The sequence below is a fragment of the Malania oleifera genome, chromosome 1 (assembly GCF_029873635.1).
Source record: "Malania oleifera isolate guangnan ecotype guangnan chromosome 1, ASM2987363v1, whole genome shotgun sequence".
Lineage (NCBI taxonomy): Eukaryota > Viridiplantae > Streptophyta > Magnoliopsida > Santalales > Ximeniaceae > Malania > Malania oleifera.
Genome location: NC_080417.1, coordinates 155,578,195 through 155,602,759, shown reverse-complemented (window position 1 = coordinate 155,602,759; position 24,565 = coordinate 155,578,195). Strand labels below are relative to the sequence as shown.

Sequence of the window (24,565 nt, the reverse complement as noted above, 5' to 3'; positions counted from 1 at the left end):
AACCCCTAAACCCGGGTCCGGTGCGTTATACCTGATATTATCCTGTTAAATCATAAATCATTAACATACATACGTAGAGGAAAACATAAACATACTCTCCATATATCATATTCCATAATACCGTTATACCAAAGTTTGCTATAACCTGTCTAGAAATCCATAAAATTTGTCCAACACATGCATTTCCATATATACATACATCTCCAAAACATTCCAGTATGTTCACAACCAACTCTCTCACAACATCTTTAAAACATAACAACATAAAACATAAAACATAAATATTTACATCTCCAAAATAGTATCAATATATATACCCTGTTTCTTATATAGTCCTCAAAAATGTTAAAAATACCCTTGAGCTCCTAAGCCCGATATCGAGGATGTCCTAAAAAAGAAACATTCATATTCAGTAAGGGAAGAAACAATATATTAAACATAGCGTGTGGCTAACATGAGGTACATAGATATCATTTTAAATACATTTGCAAATCATTATCATAACATTAAAACCATTTTCTGAACCTAAACAATCACATGCAGAGATTTATCCACGAGATTACTTAAGGATAGGGGTGATTACCAGCCCATACAAGTAGCACCCCTCTGCTCTAATACATAAGTAACCCTAAGGTCACAACTAAAGCATACCAGGGCACTTACCTTACTTAGTAAGCCCTCAAGTGTTAGATTAATCTCGTACTCATGCATTCAATAATAGTTTACCGGCAAAGGTCCTAAGGATAAGGAAATCTACCCGCCCATACAAGTAGGTTCCCTTTGCCCTAGTACGTTATGCAGCTACCGCCACATCTGAAGCTACCTGTGCACTCGCCTTTCTCAGCAAGCCCTCAGGAAAAGAGTTCGCCTTGCCCAATCGCAACATATTCTACGTACATACATACTTCTAAAATCATAATACATCATTCTTTTTTGTCATTATACATTCATACACATTCATTCCTATTCATAACTTAACTTTGCATTTGGTTTCACTTTAAGTGACTCTTTCCCATTTGTATCATTCACGTTTCACTTTTCATTTCATTGCATTGTCATTCCATTGTCATTTTGTTGCATAACATTTTCATTTCATTCCTTCGTACTACAGCTGGTCTTTAGCCATCATCAGTTAGTCTACGTAGAAACGTGCTAGATCTGCTAGCACAGCTCCTTTTAACTGTCATCAGTTAGTCTACACAGAAGTGTGCTAGATCTGCTAACATGGCTGTCTTTCAGCTGTCTTACATTTACATGGTTGCATTTAACATACACAAGCATCATTGTCCATATCATATTTTATTTATAAGCTTTACTTACTTAACCTGCATCTCATATATCTAACATATATTTGCACAGAATCTCATGCCACACAATTTTAACAGTAAAATTCATATACATCTCTTACAAAATAAGTCAACTCATAATTAACATTTATATACCCAAAAATACATTTCATTCCTTATTTACTTCCTTAGAAAAATACCTTTTCACTTTCATTCATTTATTTTCACATATACATAACTATATAAACAATCCTAGGATCAGAAAACATAATTTCATGGCTGGCATTTTAAACCCACATATAAACATATATACATAAATAATATACAATCCATTTTAATTCATGAAAAACCTGATTTAAAATATAAATTTCCCCCTTACCTGACTTTTAGACTACCCTTGTAGGATCCCCAAACTGATACCCACACGGCGTTCACCTGGACCCTGAATTCAAAAATCCTAACTTAATTAAAATAAATTCCAATTAACTTGAATCTTAATAAAAATACCTATGTACTATTTCTTAGGCTCCATATAACATTATTCCTTAAGAAAATCTCAAAATAATTCACTTACCCTAATTTTGGGACGTTTCCCAAACCCCTCAAACCAACGATCAGCTCCTACAGCCTTGTAGAGAATGATCCTACGAACCTTGTGGTGGCTCCGGATCGTAAAACCTGGTCAAAACCGGATCAAAATCGAGGAAAGAAGGGTGGGGGAGCCGTATTTTAGAGAGATAAGAAGAAAATTCCCGAGGTCTTGCACTGAAAATGAAGAAAGAGCCTATTTATAGACATGGCTTCATCGACGAGACATGTTGATTCGTTGATGAGGCGATGTAGAGACTTTGTCGACGAGAAGATACCTCTGTCGATGAAATTCAGAGTTCCAAATATGCTCTCTCGGGATTCCTTTGTTGACGAGAAACAGACTTCGTCGATGAGCTTAGAAGGATACTCGTCGACGAATACAGGACATTCGTCAACGAGGTCTATAATTTCCTTAAAAATCCTTCCTTTATCCCTTATTTTCCTTTAATCCACTTTATTCATTATATTTTCTAATTATTTAAATTCCCGGGTCATTACAGGTACCCCTAACACCTGTCCAAGAGTAACCTCCTCGCCAGTAATGCTGATAGAATTTGTGGCGCTGAAAGCACACATGATCCCTCGAATTCATACTCTTGCTCCTCAGGAGGTCTGAAAATTATTACCTTCCTACGACAGTCGATCACAGTATAACTGTAGAACAACCAATCCATCCTCAGAATAACATCGAACCCTGACATGTCGTATACCACAAGATTCGCCGGTAACAGCTTCCCCTGAATTACCACTAGGCAAACTACCAACATCTTCCCACAAAAAGATACACTCCTAGATGGCGTAGTAACAGATAACACCTCGTTCATGAGTTGGGTCTCAACCCCACACCATCCAACAAAATTCATAGATATAAAGGAATGGGTTGCACCTGAATCAAACAAAATAGAAGCTTTATTTGAAAACAATAATAAGGTACCTGTCACTACGTTCCCTGCATGCTCAGCGTCCGCTGGAGTAAGAGAGTATACCCTGACCGGAGCTGTATTCATCTGAATGGTTCCTCGAGGTACTTGGTTGCTCCCTCGGTCACACTGGATGCAGGCACGTATCACCTCGGTGCATGACAGTCGCGAGCCATGTGACCTGGCTAGCCACAGTTGTAGCAGTTACCTTCGAAAGACTGACACTCACCCTCTTGCCGTCTGTGGCATCTGATACAACGATCCCTAGTCTAGCTCCCCTGAGAAACCCGGCGCTCGGTATTCTGACGGTAACTCGAGCCCTTGCTCCTCTTCTTCCACGATCCCTGATGAGATCATGTCTGAGAACCAGAAGGTATTATCCACTTCCTCGATTCCTGATCCACCTCGTCCTCTCGGATACTGGTCTCAATAACTGTGGCTTTATCCACCAACACCGAGAACTCGCGGATCTGAAGCATACCCACCAATCTACGGAGATCCTTCCTCAGGCCCTTCTCAAATCTTCAAGTTTTCTTATACTTGCTCGATATCAAACACGACGCAAACCGGGACAACTCTATGTACCGAGCCGCATACCCCTGCACCGTCAAACTCCCCTGAGTTAGAGCAGAAAACTCATCCGCCTTCGCCTCACGTACTGAAGTCGGGAAGTATCTATTAAAGAACATCTCCTTGAAACGGCTCCATGTCATCTCCTCAAGACTGACTCTCTACTTCTCCAATAGACTCACCGCAGTCCACCATCGACCCGCCTCCCCAAATAACTAGAAGGTAGCATAGAGGAATCACTGCCTATTCGTGCAGTGTAGGACCTCCAAGATCCTCTCAGTCTTCTCCACCCAATCCTATGCTATCATAGGGTCAGGTCTCCCAAAAAACGTCGGAGGATGCATCCGTGTGAACCTCTTAATGGTGCACCTCGCAGCAGTAGGAGAGCGCTCGCGTCTCCTCACACTCCGCCTGATCTCCCGTAACACATGCCTCATCAAACCTCGAGGTACAGAGGGAGACTCATCACTCGCGGTCTCCTCGGAGCCACTTCCCAGGTCATTATCCTTGGGCTCCATTCTGCAACACAATAGGAATCTATCAGTATCCCACAACACATACAATTAACACAATGATCTACAATAATCGTGTTAACTACTCCCTACCAGGTCTAGGTCTGTCCTATCACACCGACACGAAAGTCATCAATGATCTGCCCTAATTTTACTGGAATCGTCATCTTAGGAAAAAAACACGGAATACCATCGACAAATCTCGGTCTAGCAACGGAACAACCCTCAACCAACTCTACCCATATCCAACATCCTATACTCTTGTATGTACTCACAGCTAAGCCTAACCAAGTCTATAAGACCTAACAACCCGGTTAACTCTGATACCAAGCTATCACGCCCCGAACCTGGAAATGGGACCCAAGGGTAAAAATGTAATCTAACTTGTCCCTGTATCATACAAATTATCCAAAGATGCAGTACAAAGGACGAGGGTCCGACCCCGTGGGGTTCCCAAGCTCCCATAACACATCCAAACGCAACAGATCATACGCAGTGGAAAAGGTCTTACTATATACAAATATGCAGTTCCATACCAGAGTCTATACAAGAGCAGAAACAAACTCTATCATACAACGTACAACTAGGTGCCCAACATATCCCAAAATGGCAACCCATCAAAACACAGTCCTAGCACTACCCAAGCACTAATCGCAGTACACCGGCCACTACGCTCTCTACACCAGGACGCTAGTTTCGGTTACTCGAAGGACCTGTAAAAATGTACGTACAGTAGGGGTGAGACACCTCTCAGTAAGGAAGAACACATGTTATATCGGTGTGTCGCATTTGAGTGTTATCTTGGTGCAACATACACACAGTTAAATGCAGTCCAATACTAATTTTTACACAGTGCATACACGCACACACACGCATACGCACACCCACGATCTACCCAGTGTCATCACACCCCTCGGCCCAAAGCCGATCCGTGACAATCTGACGTTGGCCCGTAGCCAACCTGCGAAGCACGGCGCCATCGGCACATGACTAGTCCCAGACTCCCATGGCATCGTACCGGTGCTAACTAGTGGATCCACACCCTTCAGTGATCAGCTGGTATAGGCTCACGCCCCCGGATATAGAGTCGGACACTCTTGCTTACATGGTAGGTGATAAACACATGCCCTCGGATATAGAGCCAGACACTCTCAGTACCTGGAACAATTTCGGAACCCCGTTCCTGCTTGCAATTTAACCAATCACACATACATGCATGCTCATATAACCAAGCAAACCACACCCATTTGGTAATCTAAAATCATGGTTTTCCAAACATATACAATTTAAAACAAGTCAAGGCACGACCATCCCCATAACACAGTATAAATCAACATATACGCTCGGTTTTCAACAAAACCAGGGATGCAGCCCGTTGCCCCTTTTTCCCAAAACTGTAATCATGAAAACCTATAGTTTTCTCCATTAGATCCCCCCAAATGAGTAACCAAAACACCCACAGGACCGTGACCCACAGTTCTACCGAGTTTGATTTCAAAAATAACCGATATAAATACAATTCCCCTTACCTTTTCCCCCGAATAGCAAATATCAAACTCTAAGGCCCCTAAACAGCGAACCGAACTCCAAAACCTACAAATCATATTACAGAATATACTCACAAGATTGTTCCCTACAAAACTATCGGATCAGAATTGAAAACCCAGGCTTACCTCGATTTTACGTCAAAACCCAAAAATCTCCAAAATGGGATTTCGATCCGTAGAACTTGTAGAGAATCCTTCGACGATCCTCGTGGTAACTTTAGATTCACGATTCTAACGACGAACGGTGAAGAAATCTAGAGAGATAGAGAGTAGGGAGAGTTCTTGAGAGAGAGAGAGAGAGATAGGATTTAGTTTTCTTAAAAGTTAAGCAATGAGAAATGATATTTATAGCCCTTTGACTCGGCAAACTCGTCAACAAGATGGTGTCCTTGTCGACAAAGCTCTATAGTCTTCTCGTCGACGAGACGGTGGATTCGTCGACAAATCCTGATATCACCGGTTTCCCAAAACTCCTCGACTTCTCCTCGTTGACGAGCCTCTGAACTTCGTCGACGAGAGATGCATGACCTTCGTCAATGAACTCTGACTTCGTCGATGAAGCCTGTTCAAATACTAATTTTACCCCTCTCTTATTTATTTAAACCCATTTATCACGGTTCAGGTTCTTACAAAAATAGATAGTTTAAGTTAAATAAAACCCTGAAGATGTTCAGTCCCTAATTTTAGCAACTTATGTTTTTTCCCGTCAGTTTATTATTTATGATCTATCAGATAAAAATTGTGTGGCATGAGAATAGTTTCTAAATGGTATATATGAGTAGAATGTTTTTATTGATAATACAAGATTTGATATGATGGCCGGGGGTCGAGATTTTTATGCTGGCCGAAGGCCGAGAGTTAGTAAATGATAAGTTTATATGAAATGAGAATAAATCAATTTTTATTATGTGAATTGTCATATATGATTCTAGAACCTTATGATTGTGAAATGTGATGTTATAAGCACAGTACCGTAGCTATATGTTGGCAGGGAGTGCAATCACACTAGGACGATAGTGTGATGATGGATAGATGATTCGGTGACCTAGGCCACAGTACTACTTCTAGGTTTTTGCCAAAGGGCCCCATCCGAGGTAGTTCTGGATGACCATAGGTAGGCACGATCGTACTTACACCCTTTTTTGACTCAGCTATGGTCAGCCAGCCAAGAGCTGAGTCCAGCCTTTGGGTCGCACAACCCGTCATGGGGGGAAGCATGTCCTATGAGTATATGATAGCGTGACAACGCTAATACAATAGTCTAGGTTGTGTATTTTATGCATATATGGGCAAATTGACTATGAAATGGGTTATATTGAGCCGACAATTTATTATTCAGAAAGTATGTATTTTCATATATACTGATTAGTACAATTATAAAATGTCATTTCATATACAATTAAAAAATGGAAATTTTATATTCCCACGAGAACTCATGCTAGCTACACACTGATAGTAATATAATTCGTCTTAATGAGAAGTGTCTCACCCCATTATACAAATTATTCTATAGGTCCTCTAGGGAACCGTACCTAACTTACTTTGGGGCTAGAATTAGACTTCTGGGAATGGTTATCAGAATTGGTGAGATACCAGATGTCTTCTTTTGTTATTTTGGGATTGTAATATGTAGACAAATTTTGTATGTCTTTATTTGGGAACAGATTGAACTCTAGTAAAGTGGTTGGATGTTTTAGAACTCTTTCGCTGTATGGTTTAATTTTAGTAATGGCAAGTGCACTCGGGATTCCCTGATTAGGACAGGTTGCATTTATTTGCATTAGAAGTGATATGAGAGAGTTTATATGTTTTATCTAGCACTCCGGGCCCACGTGACGGATCAAGGCGCTTCATATTTTGTTTGTAAGATTAACATATTAATTTATTAGTCATTTTTAATGATCAACCTAAAAGATTTGCAAGAATTTTATCAAATAAAAAAGCCTATATCATGCTTTAGTAGATATGTTTAAACTATAAAGTTAGGATTTTGTGGTTAGAGGAGGCAAGAAAAAGACAAAATAAAAGGAAAAAAAATGACTCTGATGATGGTAATAGGAGTCAAAGAAAATTGTCATTGAATTTAAAAAAAAAAAATTATTTGCTATACCTATTTTAACTGATTTTGTTATTTTTAATTTGCAAGTAGATAGAAAAAAAATAAAATGTAGTAAAATAAATAAATTTTAAATAGAAGGGAGACAACGTTTTGGAAAAATGTATATGTTTTGAGTTGCCTACTCTAATTTGCCTATTGTATTATGTAGAGTATATAATGTTAAAAATATTGTGAGCACAACAAATTATTGAAAATCATCAATATTTTACAAACTTAACACAATTCATAGGAATCGAATTATTTTGTGAAATAATAATTAATATTTAAACTGTAAATACATATATATTGACTAGTATTTTAAAACCTCATTATAGTTTTGGAATTTATTTATTTATCACAATTGATATTACTAATAGATTTAATAATTCTAATGACCACTAATAATTGAACTAATTATTTTTATAATTTAGATTTGCAATTTCATTTCTAATATAGTGTTAATACTTAAATTTATAATTTTCCAATAACTAAATTAATAATTTCTATAACTATCATTAGTAGAGAAACTAAATTATAAAATATTAAATATAATGATTAATATTTAGGAAACTCTCCAAAAATAAATTTATCACCATCTTGAAAACTTCTCGTCAATTTATAAATTAATTTTCATGATCACTAATAATTAAATTACCTTTTATAGATAATTTGAACATTTAAATGCAAGCCAAATAGTGTAATATTGAGAAGGAATGAACTAATTATTATTAATTTATTAGTGATATAGAAAAGGTAGAAGTAAACTAAGAATTAACTTAGAGTGAGGAGTGAAAGATGTAACTCTTAAGTTAAACGAATACATAAATTAACAAAAAATGATTCATATAACCTACAGGGCGTAGTGGAATCAAAGGCTTCTTCTCATTTTATAAAACCCCAAAGATGGGGCAACAATTTTTTATTCCTTAAAAAATTAAAATGGGAAAACAAAAATAGTTTCCCACAATTAAACAACACCTTGGGTTGTCTTCAAAGATAACCAAAGACATGGGTTGTCTTCATAGCACCATAACTATTTTTGTCCGCAGGAACAGCTCTTGCTTTGGAACCCCTCAGAACAAGGGTAACAAATCTGGATCCTCCATATGTAAAATCTATTTCAGTCCTAATAGCTCCATAACCATTTTTGTCCACAGGTACAACTCTTGCTCTGGGACCCTTTGAACAAGGGTAACTAATCAGGATCCTTCTTCATATGTAAAATCTTTTTCAGTATTCATAGCTCCATAACTATTGTCCACAGGAACAACTCCTGCTCTGGAACTCTCAGAACAACAGTAACTAATCGAGATCCTTCTTCATATCTAAAATCTATTTCCTCTGAATCAACAGTTACCCTTTTAGGCCGAGCGAACGAAAATGCCCCAAATATTCCACACCCGTGAACTTTCATTCCAACTATCCCAATTCCATCGGCCTCATAGTTTAACTCCTTGATGGATCCTCCGGAGTTGAACATTTTGGTGAGACCAATGGGAGCAAAGGAAGTGCCATTAGACAGTTCCTTAACAGGAACCACAGTAAAAACTTCATACTCTTTGGCCTTCAATGTTATAGGCATAGAGCTATCCTTGGGAAGATACACCACCTCTCCTGCAGTGGATATTACAAGAACTTTATTAAGTCAATCAACATACGGACCGAATTTGGTTTCAAGCAGATTTTGCAAATGGGTTTATAGTTTTCTCAATTCAGTGCACATTTGATTGTATTGATAAGAGAACGCAATCAATTAACATACCACCAAGATGGGAATATATTACGGTATCCCCAGTCCATTTGTCACCAGCAACTCTGGGCAAATAATCAACATCTTTGGCTCGGATAACCCCGGTAATAGTGCCAGGTTGTTCATCGTGGATAAGGTTCTTCTTTCCAACCTGGCACCACCCAGCTCCTTGGCAGTTGAAAACCCCCATGACTCCAGTGAAATCATTTAGATTCCATATCTTCAGAAGACTGTAACAGGATCAACATTGCATTACTGAAGTAGAAAAACAACTACTTGAAGGGAGCAAAACTATAAATATATAAACAAATTTCATCCATAACTATTAAATTGTTTTATTTGTATATTTTTACCTTTTCCCATCTCTGGCAGGATCAGAGAACAAACAGTCCCTCGTTGGTCTACCAGGAAGTTTGGCTCTTAGTATAGAGCCATCAGGAAGCACAAGCTTCTTCAGGAGGTCAAAGTCATGATGTCCAGGCTTGTCACTGTGTCACATAGGATAAGGTTAGAGGGCAAAGAGTGGCTATAATCATTGATGAGCTAAAATTTTTGGGTGAATAAATTGATTACCTGACATAAATGGCACATCCTCCAACGGCACGAGCTGCTCCGTGATATTCCGCCATAGGGTGCAGGCTCTACCATATCACAAGATAAAATATTATAAGATTAATCATTATTTTTAAGGATCATGTTTCAAAATTTGACAAATGGAGCAGCAAAATGAAGCTCACTGTTGCATCGATCTTACATGGAACATATCCCAATCTGGCTGCATGAATTCCCCGAGAAAAACGGTGTTGTAAGCAACTGATGCAATGTGAATTGTGTGTGATGCGGGATCTCTTGGCCAGAAATCATCTGATGCTCTTATAACTGCTGTCCTCTTCGCACTGTGCATTAAAGTTTTGTTCATGTCATACCAATTCAGTGTATTAAAAGACACATCATGTTTGGTTCGCAGATGGAATGGGAATGGGAATGGAATGGAATGAAAATTTGAATGGAGAGTATGACAAAATCAAGTTACAAAATTCAATTCCATTCCATCTTTGTACCAAGCACGTAGTAAGTTAAATGAAATGTGCTAATAATCGAAACATGTATAATCTAAATGTTATATGTACCTATACAAACCATCTGTGTTATGACTCATGCAGGAAATAATTCCATTATCAGGGAAGTTTCTCAAAATGGAAGCTTCCAAGGCCTGATGGTATTTTCTAGCAAGTTTCACTCTTCCACCATGGCCTGCCCCAAGAGTTTCAAGGATGTTCTGAACATCAACTTTGACACCATTGATCCCGGCAGATGCTAGATAGGAATGAAGTTCATTATAGAAGTTAAAAACTTTCTCAGGATGCACAAGGCCAAGCCCATTTGTTGTAATTCTGTTCAAACAATCACAAGACTCGTTCAGCTGGACGCCAGGTGAGGAAATGGGGTAAGCCATTTTGGATTCATAGTGTTCCATTTCTGTAACACCAGGTCGAACACCACCCCAGTACCCTGTTATTGCATGCCACACATAAACGTACCTGGAGAACAATTTAAAAAACAGCAAACCGTCGTATAAATGTCTGTTGAAAACATAGCACCATGTAATTTGAAGATAAGGAAATCATACTTCAAAGCATGTTTTTCTTTGATTTCAGTAACAATGTGGCTAAGTCCCATGGTGGGATCCTGAACTCTGAGACCTTCTTTACCATCTTTCTGAAATTTGTGGTTCTCCTTTATGTGTGTTAACCTGTTTGCAAAGCTGAAAATGGGGAGAACGAAATTAAAGAGCAGAAACTAAAAGCCGGTGCAAACAAAAAGAGGGTTGGGGGGGAAGATTGATAAATAAACAGGAGATGCATTCAGTTCAAATCTTACTTGGCTGCATTATCTGCTTTGGATTCGATACCATTAGCATCCATGCTGACTGATTGCCATCCATCATCAATGATGACAAATTTTGGGGAAATCCCGCCCTTCTCCAAACTGCAAAATTCATTTGTTATTACCTTACTTGTCATAGAACCTGTACTAACCATAAAGGCTTTGTTTGGAATCTTTGGATTAAGGATTTTGTGAGAGAAAATGAAAAAGAAAAGTTAGTTCCAATTTACTTACTGATTTGCTTGTTATTATGTTTTCTTTCTCATTTTCCCCAATTAATGAAACACGAAAAGAAATGGATTCTTTCATAATTTCCTATCCAATCCTACAAACTTTTTTCAAGTTCAAAATCAAAGCAAGAAAATATCAAAGATGGGATGAGTTATACCTCTCTAATCCTCGCCTCACCCCCTCTGCAGTGACATCTGTATAGAAAGCATCCCACGTACACCAGCCAAACCAGTTTAAAAAGTCCGGCATCTAAACCACAAACCACAAGACGGAAGAATAATGACTATCAGCATTGTTAGATCACCCCTTTACCTAAAAACTTAAGCTATACTAGGTTGTGGACCAACAATGTATATCAAACTTTAACACACCCCCGCACGTGCAGCTCGACAGCACGTGGAGAGATAAACAAATAATAAATAACACTACAGAATAAATGTGGGCGACAAGACTTGAACCCAGGACCTTTTGGTAATTAGAACTCTGATACCATGTTAAATTACCACTTTACCTAAAAAGCTTAAACTATTAGGTTATGGGCCAACCATGTATATCAAGTTTTAACACAACTTAAAAGTGGAGAGACAAACAAATGATAAATAACATCACATAATAAAGGCGGGCGATAAGACTAGAACTCAGGACCTCCTAGTAACTTAGCTCTAATACCATGTTAGATTACCACTTTACCTAAAAGTTTAAGCTACTAAGTTGTGGGCCAACAATGTATATCAAGTTTTAACAAGCATACACTCATTTTGAGATGAACCCTGCAGCACAAGAAGGATGCTGCTAAGGAATAGATAGAAGGTACACCTTCTTTCTCTCGCGATGGCAGAATGTCTGCAAATGTTTCTCCACACTCCTGGATAAATTGAAGTACAAAAAGGGTTTCAGCATAGGTAAGTGTAAATTCTCAAGAGTCATGGTAGAAACATGTAGTAATATATATTTTTTAAGCATGTCTAGTTTGCACAAACAAATGATACAGAGAGCCAGAGTCTTTATAGCATATGAAATCAGGTTTAAGAGAAGAAAACAAAAGATCTTGCTAGTCCTGATTTTGCTTATCTATTCCCAGAAAGGGAAAATAAAACCCTTGAAGTACAAGATTGTAAACAAAGATGAGCAGTGAGCAATGAATGAACCAATTAAACTTACTTCACAGCGTTTGTGATGACATCAAATGGGTCACATCCAGCTGCAACGAAAACCAAATGACTACCCTCAAATCCATCCACCGCAGGATCTCCTGCAAGGCACAAGCATATTTACTCAATTGAAAATACAAACAGGACCCAAAAAGAAAATTATCTAAACAAGGAAATTAAAAAAATTATGGAACACAAACACAAATGGCAATTTTCTTTGTACCACTTTCCAAACAGATCTCCATCTCATTGTGTGCATTCCCTTGAAGAACAGCTCTGAAGTCTCCTTCCAAAATTGGTAAGAAAACAACATATTGTGAAGATTGGCCAAAATGAGAACCGTCCTGTGCTTCAACTATCAAAAACTGGGTCTCGAAGGGAATGTCTTTCCCACAGCTGCCCATCCTCTGTGTCATCCACCACAGCTTGAACCGGAACACACACATAAAACGCAATCCTCTGCAAATCCAACAGCAGATTTCACAGCATGTAAGAGCTTAATCCATGAGATAGCCCCTACCCACATTGCAGATGACCAAAAAGCCACAAAAATTAATTTATGAAGCTTAAGGAAACCAATCTAAATCTCCCCAAGTCACTGAAATTTTGTTAGATTATATATATTTAGCTCCTCGAAAATTTAATTATCATTCCCTTTTTAGGAACGTTAATTAAAAACTCAAAGAGTTAAAAGCGCGGTTCAATAAAATTCAGAGTAAGCAAGTCTAATTGAACTACTTCGTAAAAAGAAGAACATACTGAAGCTTTCCGACAGGGAAGACCCGGCGGCTTCCGACGCGGTCAGACCGGACGCCGACGAAAGCTCCGTGGACTAAATCGCCGCCGGCGGCCGGAGTCACTACAATGTTGTCGTGAACATCGGTGAGAATGCAGCTGCCCAACACCAAGAGCCTCCCGTCGGCCACCGATATGCCAGCTCCCACCGTCATTTTAACTGTTCTTCTACCAAATTCGATCCCAAGATCCCCGGAGAAAAAATTTATTAAAGAACAAAAGCCCCACAATCAATCTAAAATCCCAGAGAGTAAAACAAGTGGAATTGAATGCGGAGATCATGATAAGGAAAGTCGGGTATTTATAATGGGAGAGTTAACCGAAGCGGGAGTTTTCTGATTCGCGGTCAAATTGGGTAAGCCGAAATTCGGGTTTTGGGGAGGGGAAATCCATGGGAGGGCATGGGCACAGTACAAATCTTACGTATGAAACTCTGAACATCTTGCGCTTTTCAAACGCGAGGAGAAAAGTTTTAAAAGTAAAGGAGCTTTCGGATTCATTAGAGGACAAGCAGAGTGGCGGCCCAATTATCCACGCCTGCCTGTGCACATGAAGTGGCAGACGCTTTCAACAACGTCCTCTCCCAAATGAACGGCTGCTCATCGTCCCACATGTCCTCCCCCTCTCCCATCTAAACTTGATATTTTCGTCCCCGAAAATACCTTTATACCCCTTGCGTGTAAATATCTTCCATTCCACAAAATTTCCCATATATTTGTTTTAAAATTTTATTATCTTTTAATTTCCCCATATTATTATTATTTTTATAATTCAAAGATAAATACATGACAACCCAAATAATTAATAGTTTTTGATAATTCATAAGTGTTGACTTTTTAAATTTGATCCATATTTTAATGCTGATAAAATACTTCAAACTCATCACTATTATAATTTTATATTAGAAATTCATATTGGATTTTATAAGATCGTAAAAAACTTATTATTATGCACATACATACAAATATACATACATATATGAATATATATATATGGTTTTTTTTTAAAATTATTTTAAAAATTACATTTAAAAATAAAATTTTCATATTTAAATTTTGGACAATTAAATAAACTAAATTTTACTTAAGTTTATATTAATTCAAATCCAAAGATCATAAAACTTATTAATTTTTATATTAGATCAAAAGGATTTAACACAATAATTTTTCGTTGTTTCAAGTATTAATAATTATTAATTTTATGATTTTCAGTCAATTTATCCTATAACCATTTACAATGTAAGAATTATAATTGTTTATTTAAAAATTAGTGTAGCTAAATATTTTTGCTTAATATCTTTTTGAAAAATGGATTTTAAAGTTATATTTTATGGCAGTAACATAACATAAATCAGAATATTCAATATATAACTTATTTTAAAATTATATTTAGAAATGTAAATTTAATATTTAAGAATTTAACCTTTACATTATATTTTATTTTATATAAATTTAAATTCAAACTTTTATACAATTCAGGCCGTAAAACTTTATAAATTTTCGTCAAGGTCATCGTGATTATGTTGACGTGTCATCATGACAAGCAAAAATTGAATTTTATACCCATTTTAAAATAAAAAATCTGTTTAAAATATAGTATATTATTATTCTTTTATGAAAGGCTTTAACTTTTAACCCAAAAAAGAAAAATATAGTTTTTTTTTGTATACATGTGGAGATGATGACGTGTCCAGACAGCCTTGGAAATCGAAACTGCAGATGCACCATTGTTTGTATGAAAACTTTTGGGATTATTTAAGACCAATACAGCTCAGACACGTGCCTCGTGATTTTTCATTAGTTTGGCATTTTTTTTTAGATATCTAGAGTGGCAGATGGGAGATGACGTGGCAACGAGTTACTGAAAATTTGGAGAATGACAGACAAGGCAACTGCGACCGCGTTGGGAAACTTGAGGAAGACAATTGCGTGTCGCCACGTTAGCTTTCGCTCACCGACAGCTCAGATCCTACTTTGCACTGACTCAGCAATTCTTGATTGCCAAAGCAGCTTGCCGCGTTGGAGTTTGGATATGGCAAACAATGGTATGATACTCTTTTGGTTCTCGAATCAAAGATTTGTTGAGAATTAGAAACAAATTCTCCAAACATGTAAGAAATAAAATAAAGAAAGAATATACGTTGAAAAAAAATTAATTCATGGAATTGAAAGGATTTCATTATTATCAGGAAGAAAATAAAGAGAATGTGACAGTACAATGCTTTTCCTCTCACTTTTTCACGAAGTGCAACTGCTTAACCCTAATCATCAAAAAAATAATCATTTTATATGATGCGTACAAGGTTCCAAATGAGTTATAAAAACAGACTCAGAAATTTTCCCAGGGGCATGGGATAGTCCAAGCCTTCGCTTCATGGACTAAGCCTTAAGATAGAAATCTTTCCTTAAAAAGAAGTCGGGTCATCATCCTAATTTAACACAAATAGACTCCACAAAAGTCCAACAAGATTTACTTACAAAACGAAAATAAAAGAAAAATAAGAAGAAAACTCTTTTTTTGTTATATTTTTATTTTAAATTAAATTCCACTAAAAATGGAATTTATTTTTATATGAATATAAATTGAGAGAAACTAAATATTAGTTACGTATAAAATCAAAATTGTGTTCGTGAATTTGATATATTTTCCATTTTCTTTCTTACTTTCCTCTATAACAAAACATGAAAACGTAAATTCTTTTATAGTTTCCTCTACATTTCTTAATATTATCTGAATTCCAAAAGGGACCTAAATCAAATAAGATTTATCAAGAAGAAAGATATAGATTATACACTTGTGATTGAGCTTGTTGGTCCCACCTTCATCAACCACGATTAACTATTCCATATCCATAATGAAAGGAAAAGGATGAGAGCACTAATGTTTCCTCGTGCATCCTGATTTTCTCTTTATTTATGATTTGAGGATTGTTCTTGTTTGCAAGCTTATACCTACAAGCACTACAAACAATTCACCCGTCATCTTCCTTGGTAAAAGCAGCTCCCAATTGTTTTTCACACATCCCAATTTCCTCTTCTAATCATGAATATTTGTTGTTTTCTTCGACAAACTTAGATTTGGTCATAATTTCAAATATGTGATTGTTTTTGGAATTTGTGCACCCTCCAAATATGCAATGTTAAAGGTTGAATAATTAGTTACATGACGCACAAGAAGCCCAGAAGTATAGGGAGAGAATAGTCATAAAAAATCTTAACAATATTTAAATACAACCGTTAGAGAAGCCTCTCTCCATGTATTTTACTATTCTCTGCATCTTTATTCTTTATTACTTCATAAAAATAAAAATAAAATCTCAAAGCCTCTCTCTCTCTATCTCTCTCTCTCTTTGCATCTTTATTCTCTTTATCCCTTCCTATTGCCTCATCTAACATGAATATTTTCATCTCCCTCCTTCCCTTTTACTATTTTTACGAATTCCAACTCCCTATTTCATAAGGCACTCCTTTGTACAAATACGATATCCATCCTTGCACCTTTGACGAGGTAGGGATAGATCTCAATATTACTTTCACTTAGAGAACATGCAAAAATTATGTGAGACTTGCCCTCTGGCCTAGCCTAGATCTAGTATAGGTTGAGTCATTGACCGATCCTATTGTCAACCCTTGACTTGTCAAACACATTCTAATTCTGAAATACTTGGTGGAACATCATTTATAATTTGACCAATCAAGAAATTAATCGTCCTAGGATTACAGATACTAGCACATACCATAAACTCTCTCAACCCCAAGATGCCATGAGCAAAAGGCAAAACCACCAAATCATGCAGCCCACAATTTTTGAACTCAAGAAATGGTAGAATAGCAAAGCAGGAATCGCGTGGCCCAAAGATAAGAAAGATTGCCTTTGCCCAGACCAGAAGTAAAGCAATGGACTAATTTCATTACTCCTATTCTAGGCCAAGGCCCAAGTAGAGCCCACAGTGCATCAAAGAAGGATAGGTGAAGAATGAAAGAACCAAATTATGTTTAAAGCGGATTCTAGTAGTAAAATAGGTAGCGAGCTATGGGCTTTGGAAGCCTTGTGCTGGGCCAAATTTAATTATGGGCTGCAATGCAAAGAGCTGATTTTAATTCTTAGGCCGGAGGAGTTGTGGGCCTTTAAAACCCAAGGAAGTTAATTTTCTAGCTCAACGAATCGAACTTGAAAAATATTATCGAGGCAAAAAAATAAAAGTAAAAAAATTCGATGACCATCAAAGATTCGCCATATTTTTGTGTTTTAATGTATTAAATAACAATTTTTATTTTTAATGTGTTAAATTACAATTTTATATATTAATTTCTTCTTCACAAAAGAGAAGGGGGTTGATGTGCGAGTGTATTATTTTAGTGTGCGAGAAAAACCATATTATTTTTATAAAAAAATTACAAATATGCTATCTAAAATAAAAGAAATTATAAGAAAAAAAAATCACGTTTGAAGATTGGTAGGAATTAGTATAAAAAATTAAATATATATTGTTACTTCTTGAAAATCGAATGAGTTTCGTGAATCGTTCCTTGATCACGACCACCTGAAAAGAATCACATAAGGATAGCTTGAAGGACCCGAGATGTACTTTGGGGGATAACTCTACAGCCTAAGTAAGAGACTAATGGAAGGTTCTGAATTGCAACAGTAGAAAAAAAAAAAGAAAAAAAGAGTATGAGTGAGATGTTTACTTCCTCTTCAAGTCCCCTGTTTATAGTGGTGGAGGTTAACCCTCCATCAATTTGGCATTGATGGGCATTATTGTGCTTGTGGGGTTTTAAGTGTAGTCTTGTAACCGCTCCCTCTCATGAGTCATGAATGTGTATACATTAAAGTTTGCATGTCGGTTATGTAGAGAAGTTTAATTGTGGATTTGTAACTATTTTCCCTTTATGAGTATTAATTTTGGGTATATCAGTTGCCGCCTCCCCTCATTAGTTTCAAATTTTTGAGCCAAGCTTCAAAAGTTTGAATCTCTCGGGGTAAGCTTTTTCAGCTGTTCAGTTTTTGTTTTTTCTTCCAGCCCAGTTCTTCACATTTCAGCTTAATCCGAGCTCATGGGTCAACATTTAGCTCTCTCCGAGCCGTATTTCTACTTTGGTTAACTCCATCTGAGTCGTTCCCTTCACTGGTCGGCTTCATCCGAGCCATATTGTTTCTTCAATTGGCTCAAATCCAAGTTGCTCCTTTGTAGGGGTGTACAAATGGTGGTTCGGCCAATTCGGCTGAATTAACCGAATTTTTTTATTAACCCCAACCCATAACCGAATCAACCGAATTGATTGCTTTAACCGAACCGAATTTTATGGTAATTCGATTAATTGAATTTAATCAAATAAAATTTAAATTAATTATGAAAAAAAAATATGATTGTATAATTTGTATGTTTTCAAATTTCAACTTAATAATTTTCAAAAAACATTTCTATTACATCAATGTTATCTTTTTATAAAATTTATTTTTACTTTTATTATATCAATCAATTATTATACATAATTCACTTATTTATATTTAATTATACATAATCATTGATTTTTATATTAATATTATTGGAACTAGAATATTGCTTTGACGTTTGAAAGAGGGATAAATAATTAATTCCTACCGACTCGAAATTTTTCTTAATTTTCAAGTGATTGTATTTAAAATGGATACAATAACAACAACGTTTAAGTCTCAATAACACTGGATTATATGATTTTTTTTTGTCATCCTCTCACAAAGCACTTGAAGAATAAACATCTATTTATTTATGTTGTTTATGGTGTGGCTTTTATACTTCGTGGGGGCTAATAAATAGAACGGAGGAAAAACATATGTTGGTACAGAGCAGTAAAAGACTCGTCGACGAGTAGATACCGAGAGCCAAAAAATTTTAGAGCAGAAAACTCATCGACGAGATGATGGACTAGTCGACGAATGGGCTTCTTGGACTCGTCGACGAATTACCTGTTATCGCCAACGAGTGCGCCTGAGTTACGAGAAAATATTTGAATTTTGAATGTAAATGGTGTGACGGTTAGGGATTCGGAGGGAAGCCTCCGAGGGCTTGTTATATATGTTTTTTTGGGCATATTTTGACAAGTAAGAGAGGGGTGAGAGAAGGAGAGAAGATCATTGAGTGTGTATCTTTGATTTTCATAGTGAAATCTCTTGCTAATTGCTCCCTGTAGATGTAGGCTTTGCCGAACCACGTAACTCCTAGTGTCGTATCTTTTATCTTTACTCTCTTTATATTGCTATGGTTGCGGATATAATTTGTATTCATCATTTACATTGTATGCAAGTGTATGATTGATCATTTACAACAATATTGTTATTCTGATGTGCATTATTGGAAGAGACCCTATTTTCACAACAATTTATTTGTTTCCAAAAATATTTTCACTTTTTTAATTTTTACCCCCATGGCATTGGCACAGTGGTAAAGCAGCCAGACAATCTAGTAGGAGTATTGGGGGTTTGAATCCTGGTAGATATACTCAGTTGATGCAACGAATCTGAGTCCTGGGTGAAGGGTCCTGAGATGGGTCCTGGGAGATGAGTTGGCTTAACTTCTAACCGGACTGAAAATAAGTTGTGTCTGCATCCGATTAACCCAGGTGGCGAACCAGAGGGGGAGGCCGCCGTCCCATGGGTTTGTTGCCGCATTTGAGGGTCCAATTAGGGTTCATCTATGACATGAGTTCCCATGAAAAAAAATAATAATAGTAATAAAAAACTACATATTCTATTGTGCGCGCAAAGGCAAGTTTGATGTACTATATTGACTTTCAAGAAAAACCTACAATTTTAACTATTTTGCAAGCATTATACATAGAAACTAATAATTCTTAAGGAGTTTAATTAATTATAATATCTGTGATTAGATCTAATCGTAGTCATTATATAACTAAAGTCAATCATTGGATAATAATTTATGTATGTTGAATTTAATTAGTGTGCACAATTATAATTAATCCTAAAAGTCGTATATGTCACCATCACATACAGAATTACAAGTCCTAAACACTCACACACCCGAGGCTTTGCATCCCTTCTTGAATTCAAATTGAAATTTTCTATTCAATTTTCTTTGTTCCTTGGCTACTTTGAAATACCACCTTGGGTTTTAGTTGGAGTAGAAATTTAACACCCAATATTTGACTTTTAAAAATAAAAAAAAAAAAAAAACAAACAAAGAACTCAATGAGGTTGATCAAGTTAATTTATGGATTTGTTTGATATCAATTTTATTTTTAAAAATTTTGTCCAGCGAAAAAATAGGTAACTCAATTGTGTCTGCTATTTTTAGGATCTATTTGTTATCATTTTTATTTTCTATTTTTTGTTTTCATTTTTACACACTAAAAAAATATATTATTTATGAAAACATATTTGTTTATATTGTTATTTTTCTATTTTTGTTGATAGTTTTCAATTTTTTTAAAAAAATTTACATTTTTTTTTTGATGATTTTTAGTTGTTTTGATAACTTGTTACCAAAATATTAACTAAATGATCATATGAATTTAAAATATAATTAAAATGGAAATGTTCATAAATTTTTTTATAATTTTTCTATTGTCATATGAACAATAACATTGTTAGTAAAATGAATTTTGAAATATGATATTAAGTTGTTGTGTGTAATTCCAACTGATTGCTAATTCTATTTTCAGATTTTAATTAATTCCAAACCAGCCACAATAACACCTAAACATAAACCTGTTTATTTTTATGTGTGTATGTGTGTTAAGTCTGATCAAGAAAAATATATGTTCACCAAACAATATTCAGCAAAGCATAAACATGCCAATCACACAGTCACAATCCACAAGAACGCATTTACGTGGTTCGGCCAAAAAATTGGCCTACATCCACGTGGTTCTAGAGCTGCAAACAGAAGAAGAAGAAAACCTCTTCTGCGCTGCGGTATCTCAAGCTGCAAAAACAGAAAAGCTAAAGTCCCGCCCATCTGCTGTTATGTTTTGTATTTTCAAGTAATTGACAGGTAAAAGTACAGCTATGCCCCCCATAACAAATAAAACAAAACTAGCCACTGGATCTCAGTTTGATATGGACGGTTTGGATTTATTTTCTTAGCTTGACACTCCAACATAAGTAAAATAGCTTTAGCATTTTTAATTTGTATTATTTTAGTCATATGTTTTACATTATTATTTGATTTAAATACAAAAACAGGCATTTTTTTGATCAAGTTTTTAATTTGTTTTAATCTTAGAAATATTAACCAAATAGGTTTTTGATTTTTCTTTTTCAATTTTTATTTTCCGATTTTCGATCTTATAATTTTTTACAATGATTCACCCCGGGCCTTAATTTTTAATTTTCATTTTCGATTTTCAATTGTTATATCAAAAATTCAAAATGAAAGGATTGTTTGTCATCATTTTTCAGTTTCTTTCTCTCTTTTTTCACAATGAAGAGATAAAATATGGTGAGTCGATGTTTATCATCAGTATTTTATTTCTATTATCAGTATTATACTCTCAAAAATGTTGAACATCAAAATTATTTATGATTTCAATTTTTTGTCATGTTAAAACAATATTTTAATATAAACAATTAACATCATTAATCAAATCATTTTACATATAACTTTTAATAAAAATAAAAATAAAATGACTAGGGAATTAAAAAAACATGACTAATTTAGCAAAGTCAATAAAATACAAAACCCAACATTTAATTTCTTGTTGTACTGCACATGTATTTGAAGATTGGTAACAATGTCGATGGCTAGACTACCTAGCTCTTTTGACGGCTAGCTCCCACATTTTTAGAAGCATTATTAGCAAACTCTATTCTTACTTATAGTTCACGGCTCTACAAAAAGAAAATATCATTTAGTGTGCATGAAGGTGATAAAAAAAATATTACAAAATGCATTATGCTTACATGTGATATGATAATATTTATATAACAAGTGAGACGTTTTAAACATATAGAGCATGCCAATAGCATCATAGCTTACATAATAATAAATGACCCGACGTTAGAGTAATTATTAGACGTGCTTGGCAATGCTCGCCGAATGTCAAAAGTTATATTATTTTAATTAGTCCCTCTTAGGAAAAAGAAAAAAAAAAATCTCTCACTTGATCCACTAAGAAAAAAAATCTAACTCCAATATCACATAGCTTATCGTCATCCATAGATTTGCTTTAATGATTTACATTGACATATTTACTAGCATCCAATATGAGAAATTTTATTCTTGAATGAATATTTATTCTATTATTCCCCATGTTGAGGATCTAGAAGCAACAATCACGCCACAAGCAAAATAAACAATCAAAATGAACGATAAGATTTAATGTTGTTCGGTCCAAATTAACTTACATCTATGGAGCACACCAAACTTTACTAAAACTGAGAGAAAATCACTCCACTCAACTCAACTCACTCTTTCTGACACCTCTCTCTCTCTCTCTCTCTCTCTCTCTCTCTCTCTCTCTCTCTCTCAACTTAATTATACTCACTTTATATTTCACACATGCATATCTCCATTTATATAGGTGGATGAGGATATATATAAATGAAAGATTGTAATGAGGTGATTCAATGAGATGAGTTGAGATTAACACCGACACTACAGCTCATCAAAGCTGGCTCTCTACATCTATTCAAGGTTATCTCTTTACAGTTTATCAAGTTTCCGTATCTATTACAGTTCAACATCCGACCCTCTAATGTTTTTAATAACAAAAGGCAACATCTTTTCCCCTTTCAATTTTTTCTTCCAAAATGATCCTTAGCTTCTATTATTTATTTATTTACTTATTTGTAAAATGCCCCAACCTACACCTTTGTTTTCGAGAAAAATAATCTCAAGTTGTTCATTGATGTTTAATTTTTATCAATTTGCCCCTTTAAGGTTTGTTTGGATCAAAAATTCTATTTGAGAAAGGGAAAGAAAATAAAAATAAGGAGGAAATTAATTTTCCATTATAAATAAAAGACCTCAAAAAAAATATAGTACAAAAATATTTCACAAGAGGTGAGGTGGCGGCGGGTGGTGAAGGTATTCCAAATCTGTGTGCGTTAGAAACTTAGAATCTGAAAAAGTTGCGGCTCTCCATTTTGTACGTTTTGCTTTTGCAATTTGTGGTGGTGGGCTTTCTACAGACTCGACAGCAAAGGAGCGGGCCCATCGTGAAACCGACCAGACCAGTATCCGAACAGTAGCGGCCCATTGGGCTCATTCGTGGATTGCACCCCATTTCTTTGTGGGGCCCATCTCTACTCCCCACTCCTACTCTCTCCCCATCCAATCAATCGCTTTCATTTGTTCTAGGATATTTGTTGCCCTTTTTAAATTACCTTTTTACCCCCGGCCCACAAAAAAAAAAAATTATATCCTAATTTAAACATTTCATCAATTGTATGTATAAAATAAAATTTAAATAAGAATATTCTTTTTTTGGTGAGAAAGAGGGGGACCCACTTTATAACCAATCATTATCTTTTTCCATAACATATTTAATCTCATGCCAAATGCTATGAGCATTATTGTCAATAATGGTAATCTAATGCATAATATATTGAAGTATTTTAATAAAAATTTAAAAGTGACTTATTAATTAATATTAATATTAGGCTGTTGTCCCTTAGTTACAACTTACAACTTACTGGTTAGTTGATTAATATTAATGATTAAACAAAGACATATAATTAATAATTAACGTTAGTTAGTTGATTGGTGATGGTGAGTTTTATTTGTTGCTTCCCATGTTACTTGTCCCGTCTCCTAATACAGTCTTCCCAAGGCAAGGTATTTCTTCTAGAAGTCTTCCCACGTGGCACGTGCCATCCCCATCCACACCGGACAATTAATGGGCCACCACCCGCCGGCTGGCCCATTCAAAAACTCCACGCAGTGCCGGCCCTCCCTCATCTGCCGCTGCATTTTTTTTTCGGAAGAGAATAAAAATGAGAATAGGCTTCTAGAAGTCCTCGCACGTGCCAACTCAGCCACAGAATAGGCTGACAGCCAGCCGAATAATGCTCCTCTTTTATTTTTTCCTGGGTAGTGGGTAATAATAATGGAACTGGAGACCTAAAATTTCATTATCCAGGAGACTGGGAAAAGGCCCATGGGCCCATATTCTGCTATACAGTCCACACCTGTGGATTTGATTGGAGATGGGCCCTGACGGGGCTTCTACGCTGTCGCGGTGGGTACTGTACGCGTGCCACCGCAAAGGACGGGGGCTTCTAGAAG

General features: G+C 35.9%; 1 protein-coding gene across 1 annotated transcript; it reads right to left on the bottom strand.

The window, feature by feature from the left end:
- Positions 1-8,387: 8,387 nt before the first annotated feature.
- Positions 8,388-13,977, bottom strand: LOC131168198 (probable galactinol--sucrose galactosyltransferase 1). The gene is made up of 13 exons (XM_058127485.1): positions 13,303-13,977; positions 12,767-13,002; positions 12,554-12,644; positions 12,209-12,257; positions 11,550-11,641; positions 11,156-11,263; positions 10,905-11,039; positions 10,405-10,815; positions 10,029-10,170; positions 9,848-9,915; positions 9,628-9,762; positions 9,287-9,504; positions 8,388-9,138 (listed from the first exon to the last, which is right to left on the bottom strand). The coding sequence occupies exons 1-13, from the start codon at positions 13,491-13,493 to the stop codon at positions 8,762-8,764; spliced, it is 2,253 nt and encodes a 750-aa protein (XP_057983468.1). The 5' UTR covers positions 13,494-13,977; the 3' UTR covers positions 8,388-8,761.
- Between the last annotated feature and the right edge of the window lie 10,588 nt (positions 13,978-24,565).

Excerpts from the sequence above, each read along its gene's own strand:
- LOC131168198 (XM_058127485.1), bottom strand. The coding sequence starts at position 13,493 with ATGACGGTGGGAGCTGGCATATCGGTGGCCGACGGGAGGCTCTTGGTG. Across the intron at positions 13,003-13,302 it reads TTCCCTGTCGGAAAGCTTCA|AGGATTGCGTTTTATGTGTG; the intron begins GTATGTTCTTCT and ends TTGGATTTGCAG. Across the intron at positions 10,816-10,904 it reads AAAGAAAAACATGCTTTGAA|GTACGTTTATGTGTGGCATG; the intron begins GTATGATTTCCT and ends ATTGTTCTCCAG.